This window comes from Nyctereutes procyonoides, unplaced genomic scaffold (genome assembly GCF_905146905.1).
Source record: "Nyctereutes procyonoides isolate TBG_1078 unplaced genomic scaffold, NYPRO_anot_genome, whole genome shotgun sequence".
Lineage (NCBI taxonomy): Eukaryota > Metazoa > Chordata > Mammalia > Carnivora > Canidae > Nyctereutes > Nyctereutes procyonoides.
In genome coordinates this window covers 52,223,736-52,251,540 of record NW_026575146.1, presented here as the reverse complement: position 1 = coordinate 52,251,540, position 27,805 = coordinate 52,223,736, and the positions used below count along the sequence as shown (strand labels likewise).

General features: G+C 37.9%; 1 protein-coding gene across 1 annotated transcript in view; it reads left to right on the top strand.

The window, feature by feature from the left end:
• The window catches only part of CUNH9orf85 (chromosome unknown C9orf85 homolog), a 61,414-nt gene extending 35,523 nt beyond the window's left edge, over positions 1–25,891 (top strand). The window contains exons 3-4 of the mRNA XM_055312051.1: positions 22,982–23,095; positions 23,621–25,891. Of these exons, the coding sequence (XP_055168026.1) occupies positions 22,982–23,095; positions 23,621–23,765 (259 nt within the window). The 3' untranslated portion in view covers positions 23,766–25,891. The remainder of the gene's footprint in view (positions 1–22,981; positions 23,096–23,620) is intronic.
• Positions 25,892–27,805: the final 1,914 nt, after the last annotated feature.

The window sequence follows — 27,805 nt, the reverse complement described above, 5'->3', positions numbered from 1 at the left end:
CCCCACCCCATTCTTCTATAAATAATGCACCATTTTAATGGAATCTTTCATAAAAGGTAGGTTAGGGCTGAGAGGAGAGAGTTTGTTTTGCAAAATTATTCTCCCATTGACCAGATGACGTTATTTATTGTGGATCGTCTTTACCAAAGGGGTCTTGAAAGAGGCCTGATGTTTTTGTTGTTTTTTTTTTTTTTAAGATTTTTTTATTTAATCATGAGAGATACAGAGAGAGAGAGAGAGAGAGAGAGAGAGAGAGGCAGAGACACAGGCAGAGGGAGAAGCGGGCTCCATGCAGGGAGCCCGACGTGGTACTCGATCCCAGGTCCCCAGGATCAGGCCCTGGGCTAAAGGCGGCGCTAAACCGCTGAGCTACCCAGGCTGCCCTAGGCCTGATGTTTTTAGTTTTTAGTTTTAGTTTTTATTTGAATGTAGTTGACATGCAATGTTATATTAGTTGTAGGTATACACATAGTGAGTCCACAAGTTTATTCATTATGCTATGCTTGCTACCATCTGTCACCCTGTGTGTGTGTGTGGGGGGGGTCTGGTTTTTAATTCAATACATGAAGGTTACTGGGGATCCCTGGGTGGCTCAGCAGTTTAGCACCTACCTTTGGCCCAGGGCATGATCCTGGAGTCCTGGGATCGAGTGCCACGTCGGGCTCCCTGCATGGAGCCTGCTTCTCCCTCTGCCTGTGTCTCTGCCTCTCTCTCTCTCTCTCTCTCTCTCTATCTCTCATGAATAAATAAATAAAATCTTAAAAAACATGAAGGTTACTGAAATGGCTTAGATTGAGTATCAAATAAATTGCTAGATTGATAACCTATAATTTTATTCCTTTGAAGATTTTGGTCTAAATGAAAAGATACTGGACTTTGTTTCTCATCCCTCTGTACCTCACCGTTTTTCTATAATTCTGGCATTCTCTTTTATCAGCTTTATTATGTACATGCTGGTGCTACTTTCTTCCATCCTTTAGCTCAGCTGAGTAAGAACCATATCAGAAGGTAATTGCTGCTTGCAAGAGAAAAATGATTATTTTAAATATAAAAATTAGCTTAATATATGTGATAGCATTTTTACACATATGAGTTTGAATTTACATACATTTACTACAATTTATATGTGGTAATATTTTTATATATATGAGTTTAGAAGGTTAGTCTTAATAATAAATATGGTATAACCTTTGTCGTTTATTTTAATTGAAAAATCATGTCAGCCTTTTTGTGAATCTGTAACTCAAGCTATGGGGTAATGTGTTTTCTTGAGAATATTTAACATTTTTGAATGTTTTAATTTGGGTTATTTATTTTCCATAAGATACTTCTTTTAATACTGAAAGATAAAAGCCTAACAGAAAGTGTGATTTCAGCTATCTAGATTTTTTCTTCCTGTATCAGTCTTTGAGAGCAGAATTTTTGGTATTTGTTATAGGTGGAGTTGACCCCCTTTTATTTTATTTTTATTTTTTTGTTTAAATATTTTTATTTATTCATTAGAGACAGAGAGAGAGAGAGAGAGAGAGGCAGAGACACAGAGGGAGAAGCAGGCTCTATGCAGGGAGCCGGATATGGGACTTGATCCTGGGTCTCTAGGATCACGCCCTGGGCTGAAGGTGGCACTAAACCGCTGAGCCGCCTGGGCTGCCCCGACTCCCTTTTAAATATATGAATTTCTCTATCCTTTTTTCAGTCTTTTCTTCATTTTCTTTAGCATTTCCTCCAAAAGTATACTTTTAAACAAATCTGTTGAATTTTATGCTCACTGGCCCAAATTAGCAGTAGGGAAATTTGGCAACTGTTTGTGCTATCTAAGGCTAGATTTCCATGAATGAATTAACTGTGTTTTCTACTATATTCTGTATAGCTGGTTGTGCTGTAAGCCATGTAGTTTTAGTTGATAGACCTATTATATGATTTATAGTTTTCTAGGGGTAGGCTCAGTTGGTGGAGCATGATGTTGGGAGTTTGAGCCCCATGTTGGTATAGAGACTTTAAAAAAATGAAAGTCTTTTGTTTTATTTCACTTTATTTTTTAAAAGACTTTATTTGAGAGCAAGAGAGAGCACAAACAGGGGGATCGGCAGGCAGAGGGAGAGGGAGAAACAGGTTCCCTGCAAGCAGAGAGCCCAAATGGGGCTTGATCCCAGGAAGCCAAGATCATGACCTGAGCTAAAGTCAGACGCTTAATTGACTGAGCCACCCAGGTCCCCCCAAAATAAAAATCTTTTAAAAAAGTGATTTCTCAGGACGCCTAGGTGGCTCAGTGGTTGAACATCTGCTTTTTGCTCAGGCGTGATCCTGGGATCCAGGATTGAGTCCCACGTCGGGCTCCCTGCATGGAGCTGCTTCTCCCTCTACCTATGTCTCTGCTTCTCTTTCTCTGTGTCTCCTATGAATAAATAAATAAAATCTTTTTTTAAAAAAAGTGATTCTCTCTACATGTTGGTATAACATGGAGTGCCTGGGTGGCTCACTCAGGGCAGGTGACTCTTGATCTTGGCATCATGAGTTTGATCCCCACGTTGGCTGTAGGAGTTACTCAAAATAAATACATTTAAAAATTCTTTAAAAATCTTAAAAAAAAAAAAAAAGAATGATTGGATATGGACACTTAGAACCAAAGGTTAATAACTCTGTCCTGGGGATCCCTGGGTGGCTCAGCGGTTTGGCGCCTGCCTTTGGCCCAGGGCACGATCCTGGAGACCCGGGATCGAGTCCCACGTCGGGCTCCCGGTGCCTGGAGCCTGCTTCTCCCTCTGCCTGTGTCTCTGCCTCTCTCTCTCTCTCTCTCAACTCTGTCCTGTCTTGGAGTTGCTGCAGTCCTTGGATCAGGAAAGCTCATGATAGGGCAGCCCTGGTGGCTCAGTGGTTTAGTGCCACCTTCAGTCCGGTGTGTGATCCCAGGTTCCAGGATTGAATCCTGCATCAGGCTCCCCACAGAGAGCCTGCTTCTCCCTCTGCCTGTTTCTGCCTCTCTCTCTCTCTCATGAATAAATAAATAAAATCTTTAATTTTTTTTTCATTTATGATAGTCACAGAGAGACACAGAGAGAGAGAGGCAGAGACATAGGCAGAGGGAGAAGCAGGCTCCATGCATGGAGCCCGATGTGGGATTCGATCCCGGGTCTCCAGTATCGCGCCCTGGGCCAAAGGCAGGCACTAAACTGCTGCGCCACCCAGGGATCCCCAAAATCTTTAAAAAATATATTTATTTGAGAGGGAGAGGGAGATAGAGCATGAGCTGGGGGAGAAGCAGATGGAGAGAGGCAGACTCCCCCCTGAGCAGGGAGCCTGATGTGGGGGGCTCAATCTCAGGACTTTGAGATCATGACCTGAGCTTAAAATCAGACACTTAACTGACTGAGCTACCCAGGTGCCCCAGGATTTTTATAATCATGTTCTTTATGACAGTTTCTCCCAGTTACTGAAAACAACCCTGGATCATTCCCAGAGACTTTTTGGAAAAGATGTCCTAACTGTAGCTGGAAGAGCTGAAAACTTTGTATTTGGTAGAGGGGGATGGGAAGATGGTCCTGAGAGGGCAGGGAATAAATATGCATGTCACCTGTTAGTGCTATGCAAACAATGTGATCCTGGTACTACCCTTTGGTAAAGGTAGTTTTAAATATCATTGAACATTCAAATCTTTAAGTCTTTATAAAAATAAAGTAAAAGACTTGTAAAGATAATGTTCAGCTTTTCACAGCTTTTCTTTTCTGTAAAAGAGCTGACATGAGCCACCACTTTGTATGCTACTTAATGAGAGGTCAGCATTAATCCTGTAGCAGAATTCCCACTTGTTTTGGCTTATGTCTTTTGATTCCTCCACCAGGGATTAGAAGGCTACTCTGGTGCCACTAACATCTCCTTGATACCCAAATGGTCTAATCATAATTAGACTTAAAGATTACTTATATATGTAAGAATTGTGGATCAGGACAGGTCTAAATCTTTTTGTATAAAACTTCGTCTTTCAAAAGTCTTGGTTTTGACTTTGAAAAAGAAACTCAAAGATAAATGAAAAACATTATTACTATGCTTGGTCAGTCCCAAGTTCTTTAGGAATCCTGTAAGTAACCTTGAGTGTGGAGCTGAATTATTGGAAAAGCAAGAGATCTTACAAATACTAAATGATTTGTATGGCTTCTAAAGAAGAAAGGAGTCTTGACTTTTTTACTTGAAATTCATTTGTCAAGATTATTTTCTAGCTATACTGAAATACAGATGGTGAAAAGATTATTCCTTTCCTCAAGCAATGCAAGATGAGAAATAAAGGAGGCTTTTTCCCCCCTTTTTTCCTGGGCTCAAAGGGATTATGTGTTTTACCCAAGACAAAGTAAAGCAGATGGAGTTAAGATTCAAATGCAAATTGATCCCATTCCAAAGCCCTGTTTTCTTGTCTTCAGTAATTTCTCAGTATTGTGTTATTCATTAAAAAAGTCTTTTTCTTCCCTTCATCTGAGCCTGATGCTATATTAATTTTTATTTATTTTTTATTTATTTTAAGATTTTATTTATTTATTCATGAGAGACACAGGCAGAGGGAGAAGCAGGCTCCATGCAGGAGCCCGACGTGGGACTTGATCCCAGGTCTCCAGGATCACGCCCTGGGCTGAAGGCAGTGCTAAACCACTGAGCCACCCGGGCTGCCCTATATTAATTTTTATAGTCACCTATCTTGTTTATGAAAATTATCCACTGCTTGCTTGCTTGATTGATTCATTCAAGTAAGCAAACAAGCAAGCAACCTCGCTAGCTCTATGCCCAACATAGGGCTTGAACTCAGGACCTGGGAACAAGAGTTGCATGCTGGGGAGCCTGAGTGACTCAACAGTTGAGCATCTACCTTCGGCTCAGGGCGTGGTCCTGGAGTGCCGGGATGAGTCCCACATCGGGCTCCCTGCAGGGAGCCTGCTTCTCCCTCTGCCTATGTCTCTGCCTCTCTCTCTCTCTCTCTGTGTCTCTCATGAATAAATAAAGAAAATCCTTTAAAAAATAAACTAAAGAGTAGAGGTGCCTGGCTGGCTCAGTCAGTAGAGCATGCAACTCTGATTTCAGGGTTGTGAGTTTGAGCCCCACCTTGGGGTAGAGTTTACTTAAAAATAATAAACATTTTTTGAAAAGTAAACATTGTTATATACTACAATGTTATCAGTCCCTCCATGTTATCAGTGTATGACAATAAACTATACAGTTTGGCCTCTTTGGTTATATTCTTCAGCCCCTGCATTTCTTATAATAGATTGAGATTCTACTGGTTCATCAGTGATAAGGGAGTTTTGCAACCTCATTCCAGGAGTATTAAAATGTCCCACAGTTTTGCCCACAGGTTGCTATTCATATCACATTGAAGCATGCGATGACTGTAAACCCTGGCTTTATTCTTGCCCAGAAGCTTGGTCCTTCATATTTAAATGTAAAAGCGAACAGTTTTCATTACTGTTGTCTGTTGTTCATCTGTGATGAAATCTACTTTTTGACATTAATATTGATTGATACAGGGATCCCTGGGTGGCGCAGCGGTTTGGCGCCTGCCTTTGGCCCGGGGCGTGATCCTGGAGACCCGGGATTGACTCCCACGTCGGGCTTCCTGCATGGAGCCTGCTTCTCCCTCTGCCTGTGTCTCTGCCTCTCTGTCTCTCTCTGTGGGACTATCATGAATAAATAAAATCTTAAAAAAATATGATTGATACAGCAAGCTTTAATTTAAAATAGCCTGCATAAGGTGCAATAATTTCCATTTTCTCTTTTTTAATAAATTACTCTTGGTCCGAGATGAGTATTTTGTACTCTTTTAAAAATCGTTCTAGGGATCCCTGGGTGGCGCAGCGGTTTAGCGCCTGCCTTTGGCCCAGGGCGCGATCCTGGAGACCCGGGATCGAATCCCACGTCGGGCTCCCGGTGCATGGAGCCTGCTTCTCCCTCTGCCTGTGTCTCTGCCTCTCCCTCTCTCTCTCTCACTGTGTGCCTATCATAAATAAATAAAAATTAAAAAAAAAAAAAAAAAAAATAAATAAAAAAATAAAAATCGTTCTAATCAAATCTGTGGTGAGAAGAGGTAGTACAATCTCTCTCCATTTGTGTTTAAACACATCATTTAGAGACACAAGAAAGTGAATTGTTAACTTTTCTACTCAAAATTCTTTAGAATTTAGTTACTGTTTTCTTAAAAGCATTTTTAAAGTAGCATATGATATAATTCCTTCGTATACTTTCAGAATCTTTTTTTTTTTAATTTTTATTTATTTATGATAGTCACACAGAGAGAGAGAGAGAGAGGCAGAGACACAGGCAGAGGGAGAAGCAGGCTCCATGCACCGGGAGCCCGATGTGGGATTCGATCCCGGGTCTCCAGGATCGCGCCCTGGGCCAAAGGCAGGCGCCAAACCGCTGCGCCACCCAGGGATCCCCAGAATCTTTCTATGTTAGCAGATTGCTTAGAGTCACTGAAGGAAGTGTGACTTTATTCTGAATCTCTGTCAATGTTGAGTTTCTAGTATTTGTACACCAAGGGTGGAGTACCATAGCTCATTGTTTACAAAAGCTCCTAGTCATCGCATATGTCAGAGTATTGCAAGTGGAGCTGAATTATGATAAAGGTTAAAGTGTCATAATATAACCAGGAAATGAAGGCAGTGCCAGCAGAGTTGTGGCAGAGTAAAATAAGCCCTTTACTTCTAGCAAGTACTAGAAATGGATCAGTTCTTTTTCCCTTGGTATTTATTGTCTAGATCAGTGGTTCTGAAATTTTTTGTTTTCAGGAACCCTTTCTAACTCTTTTTTTTTAATTTTTTTTTAAATTTTTATTTATTTATGATAGTCACAGAGAGAGAGAGGCAGAGACACAGGCAGAGGGAGAAGCAGGCTCCATGCACCGGGAGCCCGATGTGGGATTCGATCCCGGGTCTCCAGGATCGCACCCTGGGCCAAAGGCAGGCGCCAAATCACTGCACCACCCAGGGATCCCTCCTTTGTAACTCTGAAAAATTACTGAGAACCTGGGAAAGCTTGGTTTATATGGGTTTATGTGGGTTATATCTATTGATACTTATTGTGTTAGCTATGAAAACTCAGAAATTTTAAAAATAATTATTTAATAAATAATATGAATATAAACAACATGCAAATTAAGTGTTAATAACTTTAAGAAAAATGACTTTTTAAAAAAATATTTATTTATTTATTCATGACGGACACAGAGAGAGGCAGTGACACAGGCAGAGGGAGAGGCAGAGGGAGAGGCAGGCTCCATGCAGGGAGCCTGATGTGGGACTTGATCCCTGGTCTCCAGGATCACACTCCGGGCTGAAGGTGGCGCTAAACCGCTGGGCCACTGCGGCTGCCCGAAAAATGACTTTTGAAACAAAAATATCAGTGAGACAAGTGGCATTGTTATACATTTTTAGAAATTTCTTTAGTGTCTGGCTAGTAGAAGAAAAAGGAAAGAGCAAATTTGAGAAGTAAATTTTCATAGCTCTTCTCAGATTGTAGAAATCCTTTCAAGAGTTGTATGCTCTACCCAGTGAGCCAGCCAGGTGCCCCACATGTGATTTTGTAATATCATGCATTTGCTCACACTGAGTTATCCTGTCTTCCAGAAGTTATGTTTTATTACACAATATAAAAAGTCATGTTAATGTCATAACAATATCATTAAAAAGTGAGTTATTTTTGTTTTTTAACTGAGTTTTAGGGGGCAACAAGTACAGCGATTACTAGTACAGTTTGGCACCACTGTCTTTGTTCATGCTGAGGTGCCAGCACTTTTAGTATCCATTATGAGGAATGAAACTCAAAGAAAGTGACTTGCAAAGATTATATGACAAGGCAATGTCAAAGCTGGGTTAGAATCTAAGTCTCCTATTTCCCAAGTCTGTGCTATTGTCAAAATAATATTTCCTAGTATTTGCAGTGATCCATTGAAAACTTCAAATTTTGTCCTAATTTTGAAAACCCTTAAATATTCAGTGAACATTTTTTAGCTTTAAATAACTTTTTCCTTCCTTTTGTGTTTTTCATTATAAAAAAGTAAATATGGTAACATTTTTTTAAAAAGTGTCCTACTGTCTACTTTGCCAGTGAACATGGTTTATAGGCATGACTTGTTTTTTTTTATTTGACCATGGTTTCCACTGAAATTATTAGTTGTGGTATATGCATGGTCAAGATTGATTGTTTCTAAAAAAAAAAAAAAAAGATTGATTGTTTCTGGGAATTATATTCCATGGAGAAATAAAGAGAAGACAAGACCATGATTGTTTTAACACCTCTGAAATTCATTTAGTGTTGGCAACTCACAAAATATTCAAAATATAGCCATTTTCAAGAGAAAATATGTAAGATTTATATTTAGGTGAATTTAAAGTTTTTCTTTACTGTGTATTTTATTTGTTTATTTATTTTAAGAATTTTATTTATTTATTCATGAGAGACACAGAGAGAGAGAGAGGCAGAGACACAGGCAGAGGAAGAAGCAGGCTCCATGCAGGGAGCCCGATGTGGGACTCGATTCCGGGACCCCAGGATCATGCCCGGACTGAAGGCAGGCGCCAAACCCGCTGAACCACTCAGGGATCCCTTTACTGTGTATTATGAGAAAAAAACACTCAAGAGTGATTAAATAAATATAAAAAAAAGAGTGATTAAATAATTTTCAACCATTTTAAAAGGTGTTTCAAGCTATTTCACAAATTTTATGACAATTTGGAAGATGTGTCTCTTATTAAAATAATATCTAAACGAGTCCATTAAAAGAAACCAAAAACCAAACTAAACAAACAAACAAGCAAACAAAATAAACCAGTCCATTCTTAAGATCAGGATTCTTTGAATCTTGAGGTAAAAAGAAAAAAAATGCAAAAACTTAATTACTTTCATGCCTTTCATTCTGCTCCCAGTGAAGACATAAAGCCTGAATTAAGAGATTTGAAAGAGAAGGCACATAAAGGTCTTACTTACTTGTAAGGGAAAATGAAAGATTGTTTAGATTACATTTTCACAAACAGATTTCACATTGACAAAAAGGAAACATTTTAAAAATGTGTGTGTCTCCTTAAAAGATAGGTATATTTATATTCACAGTTACTAGCCTAATAAAACCTGGCTGTTTTTCAGAGTGAATTTAAATTTGAAAAGAGCATAATTGCTTTCAGCATTAGAATTCCTTCTCTTCTTTGAATTGGCTATTGGGATCTCTACCGGCAGTAGGAACACTGGGAACCCCCCATCTGTAGGCAGTCTCACTTTGATCTAGTCAAGAGTTCTCAAGTGGTAATGTGCATAAGAATTTCTTGAAGAGTTTAACAGATTCTTGGGACCCATCCCCAAGATTCTGAGTATGTAAATAATGGCTCTAACCTAGATATCTGCATTTTAATAAGCTATGCAGGTGTTGGAGTCAGTGTTAAGGAGTCACTGTTATAGGGACTCAGTGGGCCAGAGAATAGATTTTGGGATCTTTTGACTCCAAATTCCAAAACAGGATATCCCATGTTTAAGCCTATTTTACATGCAAATTTTAACATTAACAGTTCTGTAAATACAATTTTATCCCTGATTTATCAATTTGAATACTTAAGGTTTGGCTTACTCCAGGGCTCTCTGGTATGTAACAGCACATCTACAGAAATGAAAACATTGTAATTTCCTTGAAACTTTGAAAAACCTAACAGAGACAAACTTTCTTTAAAATTATTTGAAAACTTTAAAAAATGTGAAACTAAAAGAAAACCTGAAGCTTTTCCTAATCCATGTGGATTGTTAGAGCTTTATTTGTGCATGTTCTAATGGTATACATTTTTTAAATCTATTTTTATTGCAGAGTAATTAAGTAAAGCTTTTTGAAAATCCAAAATATAAACAAACATACCAAGTTATTTATTTATTTATTTTTAAAGATTTTATTTATTCATTCATTAAAGACACGCAGAGGGAGAGAGGCAGAGACATAGGCAGAGGGAGAAGCAGGATCCATATAGGGAGCCCGATGTGGGCCTGATCCCAGGACCCCAGGATCATGCCCTGAGCCAAAGGCAGACTGAGCTACCAGGCGCTGAGCCATCCAGGCATCCCACATACCAAATAATTTAATAAAAAATGTTTAATTGTTTTCACTTAGATTGTATATCAGAGTGGGGATTTTCAGCTTTTTTTTTTTTTTTTAAGTTCTTAGATTTTTGTCAGGTCTCTTGAAGATACAATTTATATGCAGTAAAATTTATCCATTTTAGTATACTGTATTAAAAAAAGACAAAATTCACCCGAGTAAATTTTAATGATCTTATTAGCTTTATTCATTGATTCATGAATCAGGTAGCATACAGTTTAGCAGACAGAAAGGAACTCCAAGGAGGTATCCAAAATGAAAGATGTTTATAGACAGAAGGGAGTGGGAACAAGGAAATTACACTAGATAACAATGCTGGTTGGTTACTGCAGGCCCCTTTTCCCTAGGGGCTGACTGGGGTCTGTCAGGCAGCTTACCTAACTCTGCTGATGAGATGCCTGATTTGACTGGAGTAGGATTCCACTTCTGGCAGAGCTGAAAGTGAACTACATCTTGATTTGGTGACTTGGGGCTCATCATAAGTAACTCCATTTTGGGCCTGCTTTCATGTTTTTAACTACAATTTTATAAGTTTTGAGATATGAATACAATTGTGAGACTGATAACCACAATTAACATAGAGGACAGTTCCATTACCCCAAAACTTCATTCCACCTGTTGCGGGGTCATCAAATGCAAAGGCCAGAAAGAATTCTTGAGATATTATAAGGTGCAACTTAAAAGGTTTATTTAAATAGCATGATGATAGAACTCATGGGCAGAAAGGGCTGTACTTTTGCTGTATGAAGCTGGTGGTTATACAGTAGTACTCAAGGAGGAAGGAATGTGCTGGGAGTATTAGATCATAAATGTCTTCTTTGAATTTCTTTTTTTTTTTAAGATTTATTTTTATTTATTTATGATAGACATAGAGAGAGAGAGAGAGAGGCAGAGACACAGGCAGAGGGAGAAGCCGGCCCCATGCCGGGAGCCCGACGAGGGACTCATCCCGGGACTTCAGGATCGTGCCCCGGGCCAAAGGCAGGCGCAAAACCCCTGAGCCACCCAGGGATCCCCTCTTTGAATTTCTACTCGTAAAACTAATTTTGCATGATTTCTATGGTGTTTATCATTCAGTTTGATATTAAATTTTGGTGATATACACAAGCATTTGTGAGACCCCATAAGAATGTAGCAAAAAGGGCCCCTGAGTGGTACAGTTTTTACCCCAAGAGAGTGAAACCCCCTCTTGGTTTCAGCTCAGATTGTGATAAGGTTGTGAGATGGAGCCCCTTGTCGGTTCAGCATGTAGTCTGCTTGAGAAATTTCCTCCCACTCTCCCTCTCCCACTCTAAAATAAACTAATAAATCTTAAAAAAAAAATAAAAAAAATAAAAGAATGTAGAGCAACCAGCACTTATTTGATCCTTATCAAAACCATGCAAGCAAAAAAAAAAAAAAAAAAAAAACATGCAAGCTAAGGACACCTGGGTGGTTCACTGGTTGAATGTCTGCCTTTGGCTCAGGTCATGATCCCAGGGTCCTGGGATGGAGTCCTGAATGGGGCTTCCTCTCAGGGAGCCTGCTTCTCCCCCTGCCTATGTCTCTGCTTCTGTATGTGTCTTTCACGAATAAATAAATAAAATGTTTAAAAACAAAAAACTATGCAGGCTATAGGTCAGCCTTAGGTTCACTAAAGGTGAACGTTTTTCCGCTTCTATCCCTCATCATTTCCCCTCTGACCAATTTTCAGTAAATTTTTAAGGTTGTTGAAAGGCAAGGGGCTCATGTTCTATAGCTTCTTCAAGTAATAAGGGTCGTAGAGATGACCCTACTTATGAACCAAAACTGTTCACTGTCTGCACCTATAAGCAACTATTATGGAAGACCATTGCTATAGAGTACAAAGTAGACATCAGGGAGGACTGTTTCATATATTAAGGATCATCTGTCAGTTGGGCAAAGGAATTAGGAACTGTTTCCATGTACCTCGACCATAGGAGAGAGCAAAGCAAAAGAGACAACACATTAGGATTAATATTACAATAAAAATAAGAAGTTTGGGGCTCCTGGTTCACTCAGTTGGTAGAGCATAGAACTCGATCACAGAGTTATAAATTTGAGCCCCACTGTTAAGTGTAGAGATAACTTAAAACCCTAAAAAAAAAAAAAATCCTGCTTTCAGTTCTTTAAAAAAACAAAAAGTGTGATAAGACTCTTTAAGGTAGACTATAGTTCACTTCCCAACCAAAATGTAACCAGGCGTTGATAAAACTAGGAGTCAGACACTGCCTTAATTTGTGTATGTATGTCTGCTAAAACTTTGGATACATTAGCAGAGTCCTCCGGGATATATACACAACATTTAGTCTCAATATTAGCATAACTTCCTCTTTGGCTTACAGTACGAATATCAAGGGCCATTAGGTTTTGGAGGGCCACTTTTCCAATTTATGGGTGACTTCACATTTGGTTAAAGGTGGCTACTGCATGCTTGACTAAAGCCTCTATTTGTAATTTTTACATCCATAGTGGTGGCTCCCAGAACAAATATGGCTAAGGGAGAAAACCATGAAGAAATCTTACTTGCCTCCTGTCTAGCCTTAACAGTATCCTCATTATGAGGAATTGCTGGTGAGTGGGAGATGACTTGTCCCAGGAACTGAGGGCATGCCCCCAGTGTATTCTCCAATCCAGTTATGAGGAAGGTGGGGCCATCTATTATCTGCACAAGTTCATAGTTAGCTCCAAGGAGCGAAGTATACTCTGACTTTTAAGGAGCAATTTTGTTACCCTAGCCACATAGAATTGATCAAAGTGAGAGCTGAGGGGGGATCCCTGAGTGGCTCAGCGGTTTAGCACCTACCTTTGGCCCAAGGCATGATCCTGCAGTCCCGGGATCGAGTCCCGGGATCGAGTCCCACATCAGGCTCCCTGCATGGAGCCTGCTTCTCCCTCTGCCTGTGTCTCTGCCTCTCCTCTCTGTCTCTGTGTCTCTCATGAATAAATAAATAAAATCTTTTTTAAAAAAATCTGCTTTGCTGGAACTTTTTAAGATTGAACTCTTAGTAGCCTCTTGAGGCCAGAGACAAGCCAAATAGTTATCATCAGACTTGTCTGCAATACCTACAGATTTGGGTGTTTTCCTCCTCTTGAGGTCCCCAAAATATTCTGAGGTCCCTGTACCTGCCAGAAGTGACATTCTTTACTTACCTGCTAAGGCTACTGGAAATTCTGTAAGCAAGGTATCAGGTCAATATTTCCAGGCAACTCCCTGGCTCCATATGGTCATCAAATTCCTTAAAGCTGTCTCAGCAAATCTGTGTCTATGCGTGTCTCTCAAATATGACATTCTAGTCAAAGCCTTGATAAAATAACCAATGCTTTCAGTGGTGTCCTGTTAAAAGGAGAACAGATTTTCGTTGAACTTGTACAAATAATTATAATTGCTAAGGAAGAAAGAATACTCGTTGAGAGTTTCTGAATTTCAGAGGGTTCAGGTGGAGAGAAAATTTAAATACTCCAATTTGTTCATAAAGGAATACTTTATCATGTTTCTGTAAGTCATGAATATCTTTAGGTAAAACAGGACCTTGGGATCATGACCTGAGCTGAAGGCAGATGCTTAACCAACTGAGCCACCCAGGTGCCCCAGTGCTGATAACTTTAGACATGTCTATCTTTATTAAACTACCAATCTGATCCTCACAGTCAGTTTTTACCTGGGGCACCTGTGGGGAGATCTGAAGTGGGTGGTTTAAGTCCAGGGAGGGGTCCCTGAACACTTTCATGTTGATTAGGGAGGTGCTCCAGTTTAAACCTCATAAAGAGCTGGCCCAGCAGCTTGGAGTGGCTCTTCACTCTTTGATAGCGAGGGCAGGAGGAGCAGGAGCCAAAGGCACCGGAGAAAATGAGGATGGTTTAGAGCCAGTTATGCAAGCTGTGCCCATCGTGGTGCAGAATCAGGAGGGGGACGTGGAGGCAGAAGAGGTGATGTACTGCCAGCAAGGCTGGAGGCAGATAAAAGCCCAGATGGCACAGAAAGAGGACTCATGGCCCTAAGGCTCATCAACTTAGATGGATGAACATACACACATTTTCTTTCCACCAACAAAAAGTGAAAATAGGTAGTCCATGTCAGATAGAGAAGACAGGGAACCTCCCTGAAACCAATGGAGTTTTGGCAGCCACTTGGGTATATTCCTTAAAGTCCATATCCTGAGGTAGACAAACCAGACAATTAGCTCTAGTCATTATAGCCACTAACCTGGGAAATTAATTAGAATCAAGCAGTATTCATCCATTCCTCTCAAGATGTATTCCAGATCTGACACACAAAAGCCTTAGCAAACAAACAGAAGATGAGTAACTCAGGAGTAACAGAGGGAGGCATGTACAGGATCATGGAAATTCTAAAAATAGGTAACATGATTTATATGAGCTAAGGAGAGGTTACAGGTCTTGAGGATACCATTAGGAGGAAGGTGAGAGGAGAGGAGATGTTTAGAAAACAAAGATTGTGCTATTATGTTGGTAAGTGTCTAGGTAAAGTAGAATTTCTGTTAATAGCTGTCTTCCTGGGGGATCCCTAGGTGGCGCAGCGGTTTGGCGCCTGCCTTTGGCCCAGGGCGCGATCCTGGAGACCCGGGATCGAATCCCACGTCGGGCTCCCGGTGCATGGAGCCTGCTTCTCCCTCTGCCTGTGTCTCTGCTTCTCTCTCTCTGTGTGTGTGACTATCATAAATAAATAAATTAAAAAAAATAAATTAAAAAAAAATAGCTATCTTCCTGGTATGAGCAAGCAATTGTGTGAGAAGTGAAGGGCTTTCCTGAATCTGCTAGGTTTTGATTTCTTTTAACTCAACATAATGTTCACACCAAAGTGGCCCATCTTGGGGTGGCCTGCCCTTGTCCCCTATACTTTTAAAGAAGAATAATTTTTTAATTTTTTTTAATTTTTTATATTTTGGTTATGATCAGGATTTATCAGGAATTTTTTATCATGACTTTGTTGTTGTAGCTAAGAAATCTTTGCCTGGCCCAGGGTCACAAATGTTTTCTCCTGTGTTTTCTTTTAGATGTTGCATAATTCTTGGTTTTGTATTTGGGCTTATGATCCTTTTCCTGTTAATTTTATGGATAGCCAGTTCCAGCATCGTTAGTTGAAAGGACCATTTTTTTTTCCATTGAATCCCCTTTGTACTGTGCTGAAAATCAATTGATTATGTATGTATGGATCTATTTCTGGAATCTGTTTTGTCCCATTGATCTATATGTCTGTCCTTCCACCAGTGCCACACTAACTTGACTACTACAGCCTTATGGTTAGATTGAAATCCAATCATGTGTCTTCCAGCCTGGTTTTCTTTTTCAAAATCGTTTTGACTATTAATAGATTTTTGCTTTTCCTTATAACTTTTAGAATCTATTTGTCAATTTCTACAGAAAGACATTGGTCATTGCTAGAACTTTGATATAGTTTTTTTTTTTAAAGATTTTATTTATTTATTCATGAGAGACACACAGAGAGAGAGGCAGAGACACAGGCAGAGGTAGAAGCAGGCTCCATGCAGGGAGCCTGACATGGGACTTGATCCTGGGTCTCCAGGATCATGCCCTGAAGGTGGCGCTAAACCGCTGAGCCACCCGGGCTGCCCAAACATTGATATAGTTTATTTTTGTTTATGGACTGTATGTGCTATGACTTTCATAAACTCACTTTTTATTTATTTTTTAAAATTTCAAAAGTTTTAAAGACTTTATTCACGAGAGACAGGGAGAGGGAGAGAGAGGCAGAGACATAGGCAGAGGGAGAAGCAGGCTGCATGGAGGGAGCCTGATGTGGGACTTGATCCCAGGACTCTAGGATCATGCCCTGAGCCAAAGCCAGACACTTAAGTGCTGAGCCATCCAGGCATCTCTAAAAATTTTATTTTTTAGTAATCTCTATAGCCAGTGTGAGGCTTGAACTTACAACCTCCAAGATCCAGAGTCATGTGCTCTACCAACTGAGCCAGTGAGGCACCCCCTACTTTTTATTTCTAATACTGTTTTTGTAAATTTGTTGGAATTTTCTACATAGATAATGATTTTTTTAAAAAATCAAGGCAGTTTTATTTCTTGATTTCCAATCTGTATGCAATTGTATTTCTTTTCTTTTCTTCTTTTTTTTTTTTTAAAGATTTTATTTATTTATTCATGAGAGACAGAGACACAGGCAGAGGGAGAAGCAGGCTCCATGCAGGGAGCCCCACATGGGACTTGATCCTGGGTCTCCAGGATCATGCCCTGGGCCGAAGGCGGCACTAAACCGCTGAGCCTCCCGGGCTGCCCAATTGTATTTCTTTTTTGCCTTAGCTGCACTGCCTAGAACCCCTAGTATGTTTTTGAAAAGGAATAATGAAGGCCTATATTCTTGCCCTGTTCCTGATGTTTTGGGGAATGTATTCATTTTTTCATCAGTAAGTGTGATATAAGCTGTAGTTTCTTTGTAGGTGCTTTTTATTATGTTGAGGAAGTTTCCTTATACTTTGCTGAGAGTTTTTGTCATGAACAGATGTTAAACTTTGTTAAATGCTTTTTCTACATCTAATGAGATAATTTTTGGTTTTCCATCAATTTGGTGCATGATTTTAATTTTGAATCAGCTTTGCATGCCCTTGGATAAAGCCTACTTGGTCGTGATGTATATCCTTTTTATATGTTGCTAAGTTTCAGTTGCTGACATTTTGTCATAGGTTTTTTACATCTATGTTCATTAGAAATACAGTCCGTAATTTTGTATTTGTTTTGCTGTGATATTAGGGTCTCATCAAATGAGTTGGGAAGTATTCCTTCCTATTTTGTTTTCTGTTTTCTGGAAGGATTTGTGTAAAATTAGTACTATTTCTTTTTACTTTTTTTTTTTTAATTAGTACTATTTCTTATTTGGTAGAATTTTTTTTTAAGATTTTATTTATTTATTCATGAGAGACACAGAGAGACACAGGCAGAGGGAAAAGCAGACTCCCTGTGGGGAACCTGAGCCAGAGGCAGACACTGAACCACTGAGCCACCCAGGTGCCCCTTATGTGGTAGAATTCACTAGTGAAGCCATTCTGCGGCTGGAGTTTTCAACTATGATTAAATTTTTCTTTAATGGGTAGAGTTTTTAGATTATCTGTTTCTTCTTGAGCAAGTTTTGATAGTATGCTTTTTCAGAAATATGTCTATTTCTTTTTTTAAAAATTTATTTATTTATTTATTTATTTATTTATTTATTTATTTGAGAGAGAAAGTGTGACCCCTGGTGGGGGGGAGGGGCAGAGGAAGAGGGAGAAGGAGACTCCCCCCTGAGCAGGGAACTGGACACAGGGCTCATTCCCAGGAACTCAAATTCATGACCTGAGCTGAAGGCAGAGACTTAACTGACTGAGCCACCCAAATGCCTCAGAAATGTGTCTGTTTGGGACACCTGAGTGCTCAGTGGGTTGAGCGTCTGCCTTTGGTTCAAGTGGTGGATCCTGGGGTCCTGCATCGGGCTCCCCATAGGGAGCCTGCTTCTCCCTCTGCTTATGTCTCTGCCTCTGTGTCTGTGTCTCTCATGAATAAATAAATAAAATATTTTTTTTAAAAAGTGTCTATTTGAATGAAGTTGTTGGATTTATAGGTATAGAGTTGTTAGTAAAATTGCTTTATTATTTTAATATCTGTTGGATTTGCCTAGTGCTATCTCTTCTCTCATTCTTGATATTGGTAATTTGTCTCTTTTTTTTAATCTTCATGAATCTGGCTTTGTATTTATGAATTATATTAATTTATTTTTAAAAGAGCCGGCTTTTGGTTTTATTGATTTTCTCTATTTTTCTGTTTTCAATTTTATTGATTTTTTTTTTTAAATTTCTTTTATTTAGTTATGATAGTCACAGAGAGAGAGAGAGGCAGAGACACAGGCAGAGGGAGAAGCAGGCTCCATGCACCGGGAGCCCGACGTGGGATTCGATCCCGGGTCTCCAGGATCGCGCCCTGGGCCAAAGGCAGGCGCCAAACCGCTGTGCCACCCAGGGATCCCTCAATTTTATTGATTTTTTAAAAAATATTTTGTTTTTAAGCAATCTCTATACCCAACATAGGACTGGAACTCATGACACCAAGATCAAGAGTCACATGCTCTACTGACTGAGCTAGCCAGGCACCCAATTTTATTGATTTTTTTTAAAGTAATCTCTATCTTCAGTGTGGGGCTTGAACCATCATGACCCCAAGATCAAGCATCGCATGCTCTTAACAACTGAGCTAGCCAGGCCCCATTCAATTTCATTGATTTTGGTTTTATTGATATTGCTTCCTTCCTTTTGTTTTCTTTGAATTTATTTTATTTCTTTTTTCCCCTCCACTTTCTTAAAGTAGAGGTTTAGGTAGTGTTTAATATAAATATTTAATTATATGAATTTCCCAGGAACATTTGTATTTCTGTTCTATAAATTTTGATGTTGTGTTTTCATTGTTGTTCAGTCAAAGTATTTTTTTAAGTCTTCTTTCTTTTTAATATATTTTTTTTAAATTCATTTATTTCAGAGAGAGAGAACTTGTGCATGCACACACGCACATGAATGGGGAGGCGGGGTGGGGGAGACAAAGGGGGAGGGAGAAGCAAATTCCCTGCTTAGCAGGGAACCCAATGTGGGGCTTAATTCCAGGACCCTGAGATCATACCCTGAGCTGAAATCAAGAGTTAGAGGCATAGCTGACTGAGCCACCCAGGCGCTCCCAGGCAAAATATTTTCTGATTTTCCCTGTGATTTCCTTTTTGACCTGTAGGTCATCCAGGAGTGTTTTTTTTCTAGATATTAGGGCATTTTCCAGATATTTTTGTTTTTATTGATTTCTACTTAATTTCACTATGGTAAAAAAACAAATTTCAGGTTAAAAATCTTTTTTTAATTTGTTGAGGTTGGTTTTATGGCTCATGATATGGTCTGTCTTATGGAATGCTCCATGTGTACTTGAAGAGAATATATTGCTCTTGTTGGGTTGGAGTGTTCTGTAAATTTGACAGCGTTCTATCAACCAATCAGTATCTTTATTGACTTTTTGTATACTTGTTCCATCAGTTACAGAGAGAGAAGTGTTAAAGTCCTTAACAGTACTTGTGGATTTTTCTACTTCTCTTTTTATCAATAACTTTGCCTCATTTATTTTAACACCCAATTGTTAGGTGCATAAACACTTAGGATTTTTCAGTGTTTTTGGAAAATTGATCCCTTTATTGTCATGTAATAACTCTTTTTTATACCGGAAAATTTTTTTTAAAGTATATTTTGATGATAACATAGTGACTCTAGCTTTCTGTTGATTAGTGTTTGCATGTTTTTTTTTCCCTTGTCCTACTTTTAACTACATGTCTATGTTTATTTTTTTAAAAAGATTTTATTTATTTACTCATGAGAGACACACACAGAGAGAGAGAGAGAAAGGCAGAGACACAGGCAGAGGGAGAAAAGCAGGCACCATGCAGGGAGCCCGATGTGGGACTCAATCCCAGGTCTCCAGAATCACACCCTGGGCCGAAGGCAGCGCTAAACTGCTGAGCCACCGGGGCTGCCCACATGTCTATGTTTAAAGTGAATTTCTGCTATCTTGGGTCTCTCATTCCAAGTTTTTCTTAGGTTTGACTTTTTACAAAAAGCCTTATGAAGGGGGCACCTGGGTGGGTCTGTGGTTGAGCATCTGGCTTTGACTCAGGTTGTGATCCCAGGGTCCTGGGATGGAGGACCCCACAGGGAATCTGCTTCTCCTTCTGCCTATGTCTCTGCCTCTCTCTGTGTGTCTCTCATGAATAAATTTTAAAAATCTTAAAAAAAAATTAATAATAAAGGGAGAAGCAGGCCACCCTGCAGGGAGCCCAATGTGTGGGACTCGATCCCAGAACCCCAGGGTCACGACTTGAGCCAAAGGCAGATGCTCAACCACTGAGCCACCCAGGCATCCCTCCACATTATTATTACTGATACCTGTTATTGTCTTTCTTTATGGTAATAGTCATTCTAGTGCTGTGAGGTAATATGTCATTAAAGTTTTGATTTGCTTTTCCCTGGTGTCTAATGATGTGGAACATCTTTTCGTGTGCTTATTGGCCATTTACATATCTTATTTTGTTGTGATTCTGGGGTTTCTGGGATTAAGTCCTGCATCAGGCTCCCCATAGGGAGCCTGCTTCTCCCTCTGCCCATGTCTCTGCCTCTCTTTTGGTGTCTTTCATGAATAAATAAAATCTTTAAAACAAAACAAAACTGTAGTTATTATGCTATCCATGACTTTATTTATTTTATAACTGGAAGTTTATACCTTTTAATTTCCTTCTTTTTAATGTCTGCATAATATTCCATTGTATATTTTACTCATTTTCTTCATTCGTCTATCAGTAGACACTTTATTTATCTATTTATTTATTTATTTATTTATTTATTTATTTATTTATTTAAGTAATCTCTATGCCCAAAGTGGGGCTCAAACTCATGAACTCAAGATTAAGAATTGCCTACTCTGCTGACAGCCAGCCAGGTGCCTGTAGGTTGTTTCCATTTTTTGACTATTACAAATAATTCTGCAGGTAACATGGGGTGCGTCCATGTTTGTGAGTTAGTGTTTTTATTTTCTGCAAATAAATACCCAGAAATGAAGTTAGTAGATCATATAGAATTTCTAGTATTGTTTTTTTTTAGGAACTTCCATATTCTTTTATATAGTGGCTACACTAATTTACATTCCTACCAACATTGCACAAGGGTTCCCTTTTTCTCCATATCCTCAATAATGCTTATTTCTTGTCTTTTTGAGAACAGCCATTCTAACATGTATGGGGAGATATCTCATTGTGGTTTTGATCTGCATTTCCCTGGTAATTAATGATGTACATTTTTTTTCATACCTGTTGGCCATCTGTATGTCTTTTCTAGAAAAGTGTCTGTTGAGATTCTCTTCCCATTTATTTTTTTTTAAATTTTATTTATTTATTCATGAGAGACACACACACACACACACAGAGGCAGAGACACAGGCAGAGGGAGAAGCAGGCTCCATGCAGGGAGCCTGATGCGGGAATCAATCCCAGGTCTCCATGATCAGGCCCTGGACTGAAGGTGGGGCTAAACCGCTGAGCCACCTGGGCTACCCTCTCTTCCCATTTATAATCAGACTGTTTGTGGTTTTGCTATTGAGTTGTGTGAGTTCGTTATATTTTGGATATTAATTCTTTCTCAGATACTGTGTATGATTTATAAGTATTTTCTCCTACTTAGTAGGTTACCTTTTCATTTTGTTGATAGTTTCCTTTGCTGGGCAGAAGCTTTTTAGTTTGATGTGCCACTTATTTTTAATTTTGCTGCTTTACTTTTATTCTTTTTTCTTTTTTTAAAAAATAATTAAAAAAAATAAAAATAATTTATTTATTTATTCAGGAGAGAGAGAGAGAGAGAGAGAGAGAGAGAGAGAGAGAGAGAGAGAATGCATGAGGAGGGACAGAGGGAGAAGCAAACTCTCACTGAGCAGGGAGTCTGATGCAGTACTCTATTCCAGGACCCTGGGATCATTGACCTGGACTGAAGGCAGATATTTAACCAACTGAGCCACCCAGGCGCCCTACTTTTAATCTTAAATCCAAAAAATTATTGCTAAGACCTTTATCAAGGAGTTTATTGCCCATGTTTTCTTCTAGGAATTTTATAGTTTCAGGTCTTACATTCAAGTCTTTAACCCATTTTGAGTGAATTTTTGTGTATGGTGTAAGATAGGGCTCAGTTTCATTCTCTCTCTCTCTCTTTTTTTTTTTTTTTAGTTTCATTCTTTTATATGTGGCTGTCCAGTTTTCCCAGCACTATTTATTGAAGAGATTGTTCTTTCCATATTATTTGTCCTTGGCTCCTTTGTTGTAAATTAATTGACCATATATATATTAAAGAATTAATACCAATTCTTCTCAAACTATTCCAAAATGTAGAAAAGAAGGGAGCACTGCCACACTCATTTTATGAGGCTTACATCACCCTGATACCAAAACCAGACGAGGATGCTAGAAGAAAAGAAAATTACTGGCCTGTGTGCCTGATGCACATAGACACAAAAATCCTCAACAAAATATTAGCAAACCAAATTCAACAATACATGAAAAGTATCATACAACATGATCAAGTATGATTTATTCCAGGGATACAAGGATAGTTTAATATCTGCCAATCAATGTGATGCACTACATTAACAAAATAAAGGATAAAAATAATTTGATCATCTCAATAGATACAAAAAAGCATTAGACAAAAAAATTCAACATTTTTTAATGATAAAAACTCTCAAAATAGGGTAAAGAGGGAACATACCTCAACATAATAAAAGCCATATATGACAAGCCCATAGCTAGCATTATACTCAACAATAAACAGCTGGAAGCTTTTCCTCTAAGATCAGGAACAAGACAAGGACGCCCATTCTTGTCACTTTGATTCAACATATTACTGAAAGTCAGCCAGGGTAATTAGGCAAGAAAAAGAAATAAAAGAGATCCAAATAAGAAAGGAAGAAGTAAGACTGTCAGTATTTGCAGATGACATTTTTAAAAGCTTTAAGAAAGTAGATAAATCTGGAGTGCTTGCCTGACTCATTCGGTGGAGCATGTGACTCTTGATCTCGAAGTCATGAGTTCAAGCCCCACGTTGGGTCTAGAGCTTACTTAAAATTTGAAAAAAAAGATAATTTTCAAGTACTAATATTTTGTAATATCAGCTGTTAGAGATGCTATATAATCGATCTAAATTGACAGAAGTAACTGAGATTGAAATATAAGAGTTCTGATTTTTAGGATTTTCACTTGTATATTTAGCTATACCCCCTTATTTCATCAAATAAATCTTAGGTAATTAGATAAAAATAATACTTGATTTTTTTTCCCACTTTCAGTGTTAAATGTTTACAAAAATCAGTAAAGGATTCTTATCACATAATATGTAGACCATGTGCCTGTGAACTTGAAGTTTGTGCAAAATGTGGAAAGAAAGAAGACATTGTTATTCCGTGAGTATTTTTTTTTTTAATGTTTGGAATTTACTCTTTTAGTAAGTGTTTTTTAATGTGTAGAATTTTCTTTTAAGAAAACATCTAGTAGCGCTGAGAGTCTTATGGTAGGTAGTGTGTATCACAACCTATTTAGACTTCTTTTTTCTACCTACCAGGAAAAAGTCCTAATTATTTGTTACATTTTTCTATCATTCCAGTAAAAATAAATATATATCTGTAGGAAATTAAAATATTTAACCATGAGGTTCACATTCATCACTCATCCAAGAAGAATTTACTCATTATGCAACTACTTTACTTTAATGGACATCACGTATTAATTTCTTTGAGCCTACTTTATTGACTACAGTGTTATAATTGATTGGATCTTGACTGATGTTAACCTTCAAGGATCTTTTTCTCTGTACTAATTTTATTAGACTCTGTTAATCAGGAAATGTACTATAAAGTTCTTTTCAATCTGCAGTTAAATAATGAAAGCCTGAGAAATAAAGATAAATTTTTTTAACTTTTTATTTTTAGGTTTAATAAGGAACCAGAAAAGACAGAAAATCCTGAAATTAATCTACATTCCAACCATAGAAGTTGTAGAAGAAATGAAGAAAGTGATGATGACTTAGATTTTGATATTGATTTAGATGACCCAAAAGATAATCAAGTAGATTAATATTTTAAAAGTCAGTTTGAAAACATGAAATTCTGAAGAACTTTTGACTTTTGAGAGTTTTACACAAAAATACTGTGAAATCCTAGTGAGATAAATAGCAAAAACCTATGGAAAACAAGCAAAATTCATACATGGACAATTTAAATTATGCATGATACTTGGATAATTAAATACTTTCATCCAAAGTTAATTATAATAAATTTTAAGTAGCAGATACTGGATTATCTGCCAAAATGAGTATTAAGATATCATATTGCGGGCAGCCCTGGTGGCTCAGTGGTTTGGTGCCACCTTCAGCCCAGGGCCTGATCCTGGAGACCCGGGATCAAGTCCCACGTCGGGCTCCCTGTGTGGAGCCTGCTTCTCCCTCTGCCTGTGTCTCTGCCTCACTCTTTCTCTCTCTCTCTCTCTTATGAGTGAATAAATATAATTTTAAAAAATATATCATATTGCATATGGGAATTATTTAGAAGAGTATATTATCTGATACCAAACTAAACAAGATTCAGAATTGTTGGTTGTTACAATACTATAATACTATCTCATTAATACTATCTAAATAATATACTATCTCATGGAAAAATCAGATGATATTACTGGTGCTAGCCTCAAAAATTCGTCCTCATTAAATATCTTTTCATAGATTGACCTCAAATAAATGGTCCACATAACAAAGCCCACTTACTTATAAGTTTGCTTGTTATAAAAATCTCATTATTTTTTTAATAATAATGTTTAACAAGTGTATACAGCTTTTCTTTCAAAGTATTTTTACAGGGATGCCTGGGTGGCTCAGCGGTTTGGCATCTGCCTTCAGCCCAGGGCGTGATCCTGGAGACCCGGGATCAAGGCCCACATTGGGCTCCCTGCATGGAGCCTCCTTCTGTCTCTGCCTCTGTCTCTGCCTCTCTCTCTGTGTCTCTCATGAACAAATCAATAAAATCTTTAAAAAAAGAAAAACGTATTTTTACATACCTGATTGTTTTTTACCTCCCTTCCTTTGCAAAATATACATACAGGAAAAAATGAATAAAATTCATATGCATAGTTTAATAAATAATTATAAAGGAAAGTCATACATCTGTCATTCAGATGAAGAAACTACTTTTAAACAATAAAAATGAGCTTATCTGATTTTTAATCTTTTTTCTTTCTATTTTGAAATATCTCAAACCTAAAGAAAACAGCAAAATAGTACAATGTATATACTTGTATATATAGTATATTCTTCATCTAGATTCAGAATTGATTTGCTACATGATTTTCATTGTATCTCAAGAGATTGATATAGATACATATTTACTGAACCATTTGAAAATAAGTGGCAAACACTGGTTTCGAACTTTATATGAACAGACTTATACCATGCATGTTATTTTATATCTCTATTTTATTGTTTGTGAGATTGATCCATGTTGTTGTAAGAGCTCCAATTTGTTCATTTTATGTTACTGTGTTTTATTCCATTGTCTTTACATATCACGATTTATTTATCCTCTTTAATGTTGAGGGATATTTGAGTTATCTTAAGATTTTCCTAGTGCAAAGAATACTCCTATGAGCGTTGTTACATGTGTTTCTTGGTACATATGTCTCTTTTCTTGGTACACATTTCTATTAGATATATATCTAGCAGTAGTACAGGCCATCCAGCCATATGCATATGCATCTTCAGAATTACTGTATAATGCCACGCTATCTTTCCAGAGGAATTGTTATCTCCTTTTCCCACAGCAACATATTACGTGCTCTGTATCCTTTCTAACACTTGATCTTTAAATTTCTATCAGTTTGATAAGTGTGCAATGTATGCTTTTATCTTATTAATTTATAATTTATATGTATATTTATGCATATACACACACATATATGTACCACATCTTTTTATCCTTTCATCTATGGATGGATGGACACTTACATTGCTTCCATATCTAGGCTATTGTAAGTAATGCTGCAATAAACATAGGGCTGCATATATCTTTTCAAAGTAGTGTTTTTGTTTCCTTTGGGTAAATTCCCAGGGGATGGGATTGCTGGATCATACAGTATTTCTATTTTTATTTTTTTTATTTATTTTTTTGAATTTATTTATTTATTCATGAGAGACACAAAGAGGGGGGGAGGCAGAGACACAGGCAGAGGGAGAAGCAGGCTCCAGGCAGGGAGCTCCACGTGGGACTCGATCCCCTGTCTCCAGGATCACGCCCTGGACTGAAGGCGGCGCTAAACCACTGAGTCACCTGGGCTGCCCAGTATTTCTATTTTTAAAGAAATGTTTTTGAGGAAACTTCATACTGTTTACCATAGTGGTTGCACCAACTGACATTCCCATGAACAATACACAAGGGTTCCCTTTTCTCCACATCCTCACCAGTATTTGCTATTTCTTCTTTCTGAGAGTGGCCATTGTGATGAAGTGTGAGATGATTGCTCATTGTGGTTTTGATTTACATTTTCCTGATGATTAGTGATGTCAAGCGAGCATCCTTTCACGTGTCACTTGGCCACCTATATGTCATCTTTGGAAAAATGTCTATTCAAACCCTCTACCCGTTTTTAATCAGATTTTTTGTTTAAAAATATACAATCTTGGGATCCCTGGGTGGCACAGCGGTTTGGTGCCTGCCTTTGGCCCAGGGCGCGATCCTGGAGACCCGGGATCGAATCCCACGTCCGGCTCCCGGTACCTGGAGCCTGCTTCTCCCTCTGCCTATGTCTCTGCCTCTCTCTCAGTGTGTGTGTGACTATCATAAATAAATAAAAATAAAAATATATATATATATATAAAATCTTATCAAAACATTAAGGAAAATGGACATATAGATGGAGAAAGATAAACAGAGAGAGATAACTGTGTTCATGCTGGGAAAGTTTCAATATTCTAAGCTTACAGTCTTACAGAAAGTTTCCCATAAATTTGTGTGGCTCACCTTTTTGCATTTAACCTTATTTTCTGGACAAGGTAAATTTTGTGGCTAAAGAGCCAACTAAATGATTATATTCCCATCTGAATGAGTCATAACTCAGATTACCTTCTCAGGAGAGAAATTTAACAAAGAGCATCACCTAGTGACATATCCTAATATCTACACTTACGTCTTTAGTGCTTATAGAAAAGTTTTGTTTTGTTTTTTAAGCAGACATAAATTTGTTATATTTAGTTCATTTATTATTATTATTATTATTATTATTATTATTATTATTTTAAGAATTATTTTGTCTCATCTAAACATTTCTTTTCATTGGAACTCAACATAGATTTAATCCTGCTGTGTCACATACTAGCTGTATGTCTTAGTACAAATTAATCTTTCGGTGCCTTGGTTTTCATTAGGTTGATAGAAGGATTAAATGTGGGCACCTGGGTGGCTCAGTAAATTAAGTATCTGCCTTCAGCTCAGGTCGTGATTCCAGGGTCCTGGGGTTGAGCCTGGCATCGGGCTTCCTGCTCAGCAGAGGACCTCTACTATTCCCCCTGCTTATTCTCTCTCTCTCTCTGTTAAGTAAATGAATAAAATCTTGGGGAAAAAAAAGAAGGATTAAATGCATTAATATGGGAAATGCTTAGAACCTGTATGAACACCATACAATTGGTTTATCATTACTATTTGATTATATATAGATTAATCGGTAACAAATTAAAATTATTGATTAGTAACAAAAACAGCAATTTAGCTGTTTGCCTACATTCTGCAAGTTATATATGTAAATATATATATATAAAACAGAATATATATATAAATCCCATATATAGGGACAGCAGAATAATATATATATAAATATGGGATATAAATAACATACATATATATGGAATTCTGTTACTTGCAGATCCATGCTATCTGGTTCCAGAGTGTTTTTTAACTCTGTACTATAGTACTACTCTATCACACATCAAAAACAGTTCCAAAGGTAAATAGAGAAAACTATATTAGATGGAGGACATGAAATGGAACTTAATTTGCAACAATTAACAAAAGTTATCCTTTCAGAAATTATTTGTTTGTTTGTTTGTTTGTTTGTTCATGAGAGACAGAGAGAGG